Source organism: Poeciliopsis prolifica, unplaced genomic scaffold (assembly GCF_027474105.1).
Source record: "Poeciliopsis prolifica strain line A6 unplaced genomic scaffold, Auburn_PproV2 SCAFFOLD055, whole genome shotgun sequence".
In the NCBI taxonomy this organism is placed as follows: Eukaryota; Metazoa; Chordata; class Actinopteri; order Cyprinodontiformes; family Poeciliidae; genus Poeciliopsis; species Poeciliopsis prolifica.
The window spans coordinates 1,604,706-1,614,771 of record NW_026562430.1 but is presented as its reverse complement, the minus strand read 5'-3'; the positions used below and the strand labels follow the sequence as shown (position 1 = coordinate 1,614,771).

The window sequence follows — 10,066 nt, the reverse complement described above, 5'->3', positions numbered from 1 at the left end:
GTTATAAGTGCCTCTAAAGTTTCATGTCTCTCTGCAGTGAAAGAGGGTAAAAGGGCAGCTTCTGCTTTGACTTGACTTCAGCAATTAGAGGATGAGGTGGGGGGTAAATAAACCGTGATTTGGTTTACAAAAAAAAAAAAAAAAAGATAAACACAAGAAGAAAACATGGAGCTCTTGCAGATACATGGCAGCATTAGTGGGCTGGAGTATTTGGTGCAAAACTGGATTAAGCTTAATCCTACAGTAAATTCAATTCTCCGGATGCAGATCTCTTGTAAATTTGTGTTTGCAAGCACTATAGGTTTAATCCCAAATGGATTTACAACGATCTTGGCGCAACTTTGGTACAGATCCTCAGAAAAGTCTCGGCACCCTTTGAACTTTTTTCACACTTTGTCCCCGTGCAACTGGAGATTTCAAAGTGTTGTATTGGGATTTTATAAAAACAGACATACACACCAGTAAAGTGAAAGAATAAATGGGTAAAAACCAGACATATGTGGAAGGCATCTATGAATGAAGGGTCTTGTACATTTGGCTTATTAAAATAAAGGCATACAACTTCCAAAATGTGTTCTATTTTGCTACAAAGAACAACTCTTTGAGGTATTTTGGAAGTCAAGGTTTATGTGTTATGAAAAAAAATCTTTTCTTCTGATACTCTTCTATTTTAGCTTCATCCATCAAAATCATGTGAACAAACTCATCCCTGCAGCATGATACTGCCATCACCATGTTTCACATTTATCACTACCGCATTCTGTCAACTTGGTGGCAACCTGTCAGTTAGACACTCTGGATTTTTAGCTTTAATGTGAGCAAATGTTACATCCAGAGGGAGGGAGTCACAATTCAAGCAAAAAACGACCTATAGGCAAAAGAGAAAATAGCATGAGGAGGATCAGTCATGATGAATAGAACAGCTTCACGCGCACAGCTGCGCCTCTCAGACGCTTGTTGCTGCTGCAAAGAATGCCTTCTTCATCATCGTGCTGCCCTCTGCGGGTCTTCTTCCATCCTCCTCCTCCCCCACCACGAGCCTGTCCCCGTTTCCTCCCCTCACCCACCTTCCTTATCATCAGCAGACACCCTTTACGACTGTTAAATTGCGTTTCATTCCCTCATTGAGCGGCAGCACATGTTTTCACAGAAGAATTGTGTTTGTTCTTCTCCTTCAGACTATATTCGCTGCTGACGTGGAACGCGTGCGCCGCCTTTGCTTTGCGCCAGTCTGATTTTAAGTTCCACTAGTTGAAAAAAATAAAAATAAAACAGTGAGAGAGAAAGAGAGAGAGAGAAAGAGAGGTTTTGGTGGGAAGATCAAGCTTGTGCACAGCAGCAAGGCTGAATATCGCATGACCGATGCAGAGCTGCAGAGGAAGAGAGAGAGAGAGAGAGAGAGAGAGAAAGAGAGAGAGAGAGAGACAGAGAGAGAGAGAGACAGAGAGAGAGAGAGAGAGAGAGAGAGAGAGAGAGAGAGAGAGAGAGGGAGAGAGAGAGAACCGAGATTCTTGCATTCGGGGAGAAAGCTGGAAGAGCATATTCGCTGATCTGCGCTCGTTTTGGACGCTCTGGCGGCTAAAATAAAGAGGCGCATTTGTCATCCGCTTCAGGTCTGTGCGCACTTGGAGGAAAGTCACGTTCTTTAAGAAAAAAAAAAACAACATAAATATAATAAGAAATGCTTGCGTCAAGCCCGCCGTGATGTTCTGAGATGTGGGATTACCGCGCTCTGTTCTCAGCCATGTCCGAACTTTGGTTCTGGCTGCTCTTCCGAGATGACGCCGCTGATTTCGGCCGGACGGACTCGGAAGCCGCGCTGGCGTGAATGAGATCTCTCCCTCCCTCCTCCTTCTCCTCCTCTTCCTCTTCCCCCGGATCAGACGGCACTCTTAACGTGCGCCTGGTGTATGGAGCCTAACGCGGAGGAGACTTGACTTGTTTTGTTTTCTGTTTTTTTTTTAATTTTTTTTTTTTAATTATTTTTTTTCTTTTCCCCTTTGTTTTCTATTTCGTCCGATTTTTGTTGTCATATCTGCTTTGGCGATCGAGTGAAGGACGGGTGACACCATATGAGAAGGCGAGAGGGAAAAAAAAAAGAAAGACAAATCAATGTTTTCCACTGAGGTTGGAGAGAGAAGACCGTGATTTTCGGGATGCCTTGGCGTTCACACGGATCGGCACGGTAAGACGTCTATGATTCACGCATTTATTCACGCATTATGCTGAGGATCTTCTACTGTGGGTTTTGTATGGGGATCTGTCCGTGGTGCTGAAATCTCTGTCTGCCCACCCCCTCCCACCACATCTTCTCTCTGCCCTTTACTGCATTAGCGAAGTTGATCCGATTCAAGACAGTTTAGGGGGAATGAAAAAAAAAAAAGGTGTGCGCGCTGCTTCCCTTTACCTTGACAAAAAAAAAAGAAAGAAATAAAATGCCTCCCAAGTTAGTGATGACACCCATTATCGTCTTCCAACAGACGTTTGCATTAGATGTGACTTTAAGAATCGTCTTAAATAAGACTATTTGGATGGAGGATTCGGTGTGCATAGTCTCAAATGTACGCGCGCACGTGCAAATCCGCGTGTACGCGAAAAAAAAAAAAAAAAAAAGAAAAGGGTGAACAATATATTTCTCCCCTCTCACCCCCACCCTCCACTCTATGGCAGTAGAAGTGCTGCCGCCTCATTTTCTGGTTATTTACCAGAGAGCAACAGCCCCTCACGCCGTCTTCATCTTTGATCAACTTCTCTCCGTCATTTCTGCCTGTAGGCAAAAAGGAGGTTCTGTCGCCTTCCTAGGCCGGATTTTTTTTCCCTCTCTCCCCCTTTCCCCGCTCCAAGATGAGCAATTCCTGCTTTATTTTTCTTTCCTTTTCTCGATCAATTCCTTCCCAGAGAGAGAGAGAGAGATATGCGTTCTGGTCTCCTTTTCAGTCCCCCCCACCCTTCAAATAAGAGTCGATAAAAATGACACTGCTCTCGAATGAAATCCCTCTGTCCTCGTGTTGCTGTTTGCTCCCAGCCTGGAAAGGAAAAAAGAATCCAGACAGTTTGGCCACAGTTTGCCAGGGGGGAGCTGAGTGAGGATTCCTCATTAGAAAACAATGGAAGATTCCTGTGTAAGGTACATTGGCGGCACCATTGGAGGTTGATGTTTGGAAATCCAATGGTGAAGTCTAGACTTCCATTTCCAAAGATGGATTGGCTTTAATTTAAGCAATCCAACAACTTGCGCACCAATCCTTCATGTTTATAGTTATTAAGCACTGACGTTGCAGCACATCTTCACGCTGAACAATCCTCAATAGGCCTACTTGTTTTTTGCCTGTGTGCCATGAATACCCACAGGGGTTCAGTCATTTAGTAGGCAGCTATGCAGTTTTAGGAATGTTGCACGTGTCTCATGCATTTCCTGTGCAATATAAAAAAGAACCCGTCCTTTTGTTTTTCTATTTTCTTCTACCCACCCTTCTATACCCCTTCTCCCCCTTCCCTAGATGACACCTCACACTGGCACCACACTCGAGTGAGCCGGGGCATCCTCTCCCAGGACAAAATGCATATCTGGATTCTAAAAATAATCCTTCTGATTGCATCATCTCCGAGGCTGGTCGAGATGTATGACAATTATGGAGAGATCTGCCGGAGCCTGTGCACGTGCGACGAGAAGGAGGGGATCCTGACGGTGAGCTGCGAGAACCGGGGGATCATCAGACTGACAGAGATCAGCCCGGTTCAGTTCCCGATGTACCACCTCCTGCTGACAGGGAACCTCCTGAAGAAGCTGTCAGTCAATGATTTCATCAATTACACCGGGGTAACCATCCTGCACTTGGGGAACAATGACATCTCAGAAATTGAGTCAGGTGCCTTCAACGGACTCCAGGGATTAAAAAGGTTGCACCTGAACAACAACAAGATTGACCTTCTGAGGGACGACACTTTCACAGGGCTGGAAAGTTTGGAATACCTACAAATTGATTATAATTACATTTCAACTATAGAGCCCAATGCCTTGAGCAAACTGCACCAGCTGACAGTGATGATTTTGAATGATAACTTACTTTCTGCCCTCCCCTCAAATATATTCCGGAATGTTCCCCTTACACACTTGGACCTTCGGGGGAACCGACTAAAAATGTTCCCCTACATTGGCCTCCTGGAGCACATGGACAAAGTTGTGGAATTACAACTGGAGGAGAATCCGTGGAACTGCTCCTGTGAGCTCATTGCTCTCAAGGCTTGGCTGGAGAGCATAGCCTACACGGCTCTGGTCGGAGAGGTGGTGTGCGAGACGCCTTTCAGGCTGCATGGCAGAGACCTGGATGAGGTGTCCAAGCAGGAGCTGTGCCCACGGAGACCCGTAGAGGACACGGTCAGGCCTGCGCCACCTAGCAGCACCAATGGATATTATCAGACCACACCTTCTGCTGTCACGGCCTCGGTCACTTCATCAGCTGTTTTTAGGTCCTCCTCCAGGCCAACCAAGGGCACACGGCCATTTAACAGAACTAGGTTAAAGCCCACTTCTCGGTTACCGGGCGGTAACCCGTATAACTATGGCCCCATCATTGCTTTTCAGACCAAATCTCCTGTGCCTTTGGACTGCCCCACTGCCTGCACATGTAATCTGCAGATTTCTGAAATTGGGTTAAATGTCAACTGCCAAGAGAGAAAGATTGAAAGCATTTCTGATCTAAAACCCAAGCCATACAACCCTAAAAAAATGTATCTCACTGGAAATTACATCCCTGTGGTGCGAAGATCTGATTTTGTCGATGCCACTGGATTGGATTTGCTTCACCTGGGAAACAACAGGATAAGTGTGATCCATGACAGGGCTTTTGGGGATTTAACCAACCTCCGTCGGCTGTATTTAAATGGTAATCTCATGGACAGGCTTACAGGGGAGATGTTTTTTGGCTTGCAGAACTTGCAGTACCTTTATTTAGAGTACAACAAAATCAAGGAGGTGGAGGCTGGCACTTTTCGCTACCTGCCTAATCTCCAGCTGCTTTTCCTGAACAACAACCTCCTCAAAACTTTACCCATGGGCATCTTTTCCAGCCTCTCCCTGTCTCGGCTTAATCTGCGTAACAACCAATTCCAAAACTTGCCTGTGAGCGGTGTTTTAGATCAGCTCAAGTTGCTTGTGCAGATAGATCTATTTGAAAACCCCTGGGACTGTTCTTGCGATATAGTGGGGATGAAGATATGGCTTGAGCAGCTCAGTGCAGGCACGGTGGTTAATGAGGTTGTGTGTGAGACGCCCATACGCCACAAGGGGACGGATCTGCGTTCCATCCAGTCTGAGCAGCTGTGCCCAGATTATACTGACTCATACGTCTCACCAACTCCCCCCACGGAGGAGCCCATGGATGACCATGTTGTCACAACAAACGCGCCTCAGAAGTTCAGCCCCTCAAGCAGCACAGTTCCCCTCTCCGTCCTCATCCTTAGCCTCTTGCTTGTTTTCATCATGTCTGTTTTTGTGGCGGCGGGGCTCTTCGTTGTGGTGATGAAAAGGCGCAAAAAGTCTTCGAGTGACCGCACGAGCACCAACAATTCAGACGTTAGCTCCTTTAACCTGCAATACAGCCTCTACAGCAATCGCTCCGGCCCTAAAGTCAAAGCCCCCGCCGGTCACGTTTATGAGTACATTCCCCACCCCATGGGCCACATGTGCAAAAACCCCATTTACAGGTCACGGGAAGGAAACACGGTGGAGGATTACCGAGACCTGCATGAGCTCAAGGTGACATACAGGAGTACCCCTGATGAGGAGAGGGATAGTAGCACGTTGAGGAGTCCCGCGTACAGCGTCAGCACCATCGAGCCACGTGACAACCCCTCCCCCATCCAGGATGCAGACCACTTTTTCAGGGGCATTCTGGAGCCCGACACGCAGTCTCCGCATCAGTCCATCCCATCTATCCCAGCAGCCAATTTAGAGTACAAGTACACTGGGCCTGTGTCGTACACGTACAACCCAAATTTCGATGTCAGACGGCAGTTCTTGCACCCGGAGAGGATAAGAGAAACGGTGCTCTACGGCACAGCACCCAGTACTGTTTATGTGGAGCCCAACAGAAACGAGTATTTGGAGCTAAAAGCTAAACTGCAGTCTGAGCCTGATTACCTCGAGGTCCTTGAGAAACAGACCACCTTTAGTCAGTTCTGAGCAACGCGGTTGCTAATGTTAATGAGACACTTTCTCTGCTGGTCCTCCTTGAAACAGTGGCTCAGTTTATTAAAGGCTGCCTTGGCACAGAAACACACGAGCAAACGAGAAGGAGCTAGGACGGGGTGTGCCGAACAATCGATTCTTTCTGACACGCGACAGCACGGAAACGGATACAGCTTTCTGACAGGTAGACCAACAAACTCCACTGATGATGATGCAAATTTTATTTTTTTATGGTGAAGATGGAATAACACAAAATGTAAGTGTACTGGTAACTCCTATCCAGCTTAATTTTCAGGAATATAACCATACATTAAAAAAAAAAAAAGGTTTATTGTGAATCAGAAGAGAAAGAGAGAGAAAAAATGTTTATAAAATCCTTCCTGGACAAAAATAAAGAAAAAAAAAACACTTGTACAGCAGATGATCAGAACTGTGTAGGACTATTTTCTGCTGTAGTCTGTAAGTAAGTATTTATTGATATAATCTGCCATGTCTTTTAAAAAAAAAACAACAACTTTGATTCTACATCAGATATTACCTGTGTCATCATATCCCATGATCCTCTGGAAAAAAAAGGCTTATGTTTGTAGTTTCATTTACTGTAGCTCTGCATTGTAACAGTGGCTTTTTCTTTTTGAGAGTGGCACACCCCCCCAAATGTTCAAAAACAGACTGCGTCATTTGAAGATTTAAAAAAAACAACAACAAAAAATAGTGTCTTTGTATGCTTTCTGCAATTTTTGAAACTGGAAGGCGAGTTTGCCTTCGTTGAGCTCTCATAAAGGAGATTATTATATTAAAAATGAATATGAGTATTCATTCTTAATATGTAGAGATGATATGTTATCAAAACTAAATTCATAAATGATATTTGAAGTATTCATTATGTTGTGTAATACTGATATTTTAATCAATGTAACACCTATTTTTATACAAGCATTGGCAGATTCTCTATTCCTTATTGGTTCCTTTGTTTTGATTGCTTTGCACTTATTGCACTATATTGACCAAACTATGTTATTGTCATCAAATAAAACAAGATGTCAGGTTCATACATTGTGCTTATGAGGAAAAGTGAAGTGTTCTGGTTGACATTACTAAGAACGTCAGAGTTGGGTTGGTAGTGTACCCTTTTAATTTGACAAATCAACTGACAATGTCTTGGCTAAGAACCGGCGACTGGAAATATAGTCTGTGCTTCACTCAAAGGGCCAAGCTAGCGTCTCAGAAAGGCCTGGAATCAATGGGGATACAATCAATGAGCATTAAACCTTTGCAATTATACAATGACAACTGTATCCACATTCCTGCCTGCCAAGCGACAAGGAGGTCATTTATATAAACATGGTAGAGCTGACTTAGAGCTCCTGCAAAGCCAGTGGGCATCAACTTTGACAGTGATGAAGACATACACACTAAAGGTAGTCATAATAGGCTTGTAATAAGTAATTTATTTAAAATTAATTACATGGATAGTTATAAAAATGCTATAAATGCAAATTTATTTCATTGTATATTTCAGTGTGGTTTTATGTCACTTTTTTTCAGTTGTGGTTCCGATATCTGTTTGAAATAGTCGAATATTATCAAATTGCGACCATTGATTCGACCAAAAAACAACAGCAGCTGAACTATTCATTATTGCAACAGAATCACTTTTCAACTTGGTTTTGCTAAAATACAAAATTTCAAGTGTAACATTTTCATTCTTTGCATTATGAATAATATTTTTATTTAATGGACACCTAACTGCTCTTATTGCCCATATAAGATGTGCTTTTTAAGTGGATAATGTTTACAGAGAGTGGTGGGGAAATTGAGGAGTGCTCCTCATAAGAGTAGAGAATGAAAGCATAAAAAATTTCTTCAAATCATCAACTGTTAAAGTGGGTAAGACATGCATCAAGTTTAAAGCAAGTGTAAAATGATGCACTGGTTGGTATGGAAGGTTTTGTGGTTGACGACTTCTTTTTGCTCATGAAAAAGACCAACAAAGACCAACAAGCACAAATCAAAACAGCAACTTTAGACACTACAGCAAAACAAAATACGTCAAATAACATTGTCTGTAGCAAAGATGCCACTGTCAGACTGTGTTTTAGTAGGAATCAGTGCAAAACAGCTTCCCTGTTGTGATTTGGGCACAAAAACCAGGCAAAAGTATAAAACAATCAACAAAAATTCTATCAAGAGCAAAACTTAAAGCATTAAAAATATGTAAATTTTACACATGCAGTTTTTATGTTTTACTTTTTCAGTGATTTGTGGTAGTATATGCTATGCGACAGTCAGGATACAGATTCAAATGTGAGAGGGTGAAATGAAGACATTTTAAATACAGATCAAAATTTAAAGGTAGATTTCTTTTGTATTGTTTGAAGTTGTTGTCTCAATTTGTGTTTGGCCACTTCACTATTTGAAAAAGCAAAACAGAGTTCATATAAAAAGGCAAGAGGCTGCCCCTGTGCCACCATTTTCAGTGTGCAGCGAGCGTCACCATTTAGGAATCCAAGCGCTCCCTCAGTAGAGACAGACGACATCTTTGCGGAGCGGAGGCCTGCCGACTAATTCTCAACTCTTGGAATTAAATGAATTTATAATTAAACCTTCTCTGCGTGCAAAGAGCTGTTATATAACTGTTTACGTTTTTTTTTTTCCTTCTCTTTCCCACTACCAAGTCCATCGTGGTGCCTGCTGCCTTGCCTTATTAAAACAACAGAAAAAAATAAAAAATGCAACGCTGTGGGTCCTCATTGCTTTCAGAGAAGCTCGGAATGAGAGCAGAAGGCAACCATTTGGGAGATGAGGAGTCCTGGAACCGAGTGTAACTGTGGATGTGTCATACATGTTGCAGGGAGATGTGAATCATAGCCCAGGAGTGCATGCACTCGTCCAGCATTGGTGGCCTGTGGGATGCTCACAGTTCCTGACATGGAATTATATTTATTTATTGTGATACTTATATTGCTAAACAATTTGCACCTGAGCAGCGTGGTGACAAATGTTTAAAATGTGGCGCAGATGGCTGCATGGGGTTTCATTTTCATATCCTGGAATTACTTTTTTTTTTTTCCATCCTCAGATGACAAAATGTTCTAACACATTGATGAAATCAATGAATCATTGGGTTTTTGTGTGTGTGTGTGTTTACCCCCCTTTTCTGAAATAGGTTTGTCATTACTGTTTGTGCCAGTATGAAAATTTATCCAACCCAGACTGGTTAATTGCCGCCTTGACCCAGCTTACAGTCCCAGCGTAATATACTCGCAGTTGTCAAAATTGCAGGCTAAATCAATCTAAAACCAAAATTGATCAGAAAATCTTTGAACTTCTGTGGCGAGACTGGAGAGGAGGCAGCGAGGTGAAACATCCCAGATGGTGTTGCCTCACGCTGACCGGCATCACTGATCATTTCAGACCAAAACTCATCGCGTGCGATCTGACGCAAGGCTGGCGGTGTGTGATGCAGGTGTAGGGCGCCGCCGTCAGAGGAAGCCTCCCTCCTCGCAGAAAGAGCTCATCAGAAAGGCAGAGCAGGGGAGAGAGACGGGTGATGGGCAGCCGGCGTTCTCGTACGCTCTCTGCTTTCGCACCATTTGAGAGTTAATCAATGCGGAAGCAGAGTGGCACGGCGCATGAAACCTGTCCAAGCTGCACCAAGTGTTGGCTCATCACTTCTGCTATTTTCAGTGCGTGGAGTTGAACTTGCCCGGCAATTATTTTCGAACAGTGTTCTCAAAAAAAAAAAAAAAGAAAGAAAGAAGGAGCTGATAAAAAAAAAGGAAAAAAATAAACTTTTTCGGGAGGAGTTTTTGCTCCCAATCCAGTTTTATGGCTTTTCATATTGCGTTGGCAGAATTGGATGTTTATGGTAAA

General features: G+C 43.5%; 1 protein-coding gene across 1 annotated transcript; it reads left to right on the top strand.

The window, feature by feature from the left end:
* Nucleotides 1-1,490: 1,490 nt before the first annotated feature.
* LOC129379079 (SLIT and NTRK-like protein 5) lies at nt 1,491-7,242 on the top strand. Its single transcript, XM_055059658.1, has 2 exons — nt 1,491-2,185; nt 3,501-7,242. Exon 2 carries the CDS (start codon nt 3,560-3,562, stop codon nt 6,182-6,184), a length of 2,625 nt encoding a protein of 874 aa, XP_054915633.1. The 5' UTR covers nt 1,491-2,185; nt 3,501-3,559; the 3' UTR covers nt 6,185-7,242.
* The last annotated feature ends 2,824 nt before the right edge of the window (nt 7,243-10,066 follow it).

Bases quoted from the DNA above. Each gene is read 5' to 3' on its own strand.
- LOC129379079 (XM_055059658.1), top strand. From the start codon at position 3,560: ATGCATATCTGGATTCTAAAAATAATCCTTCTGATTGCATCATCTCCG.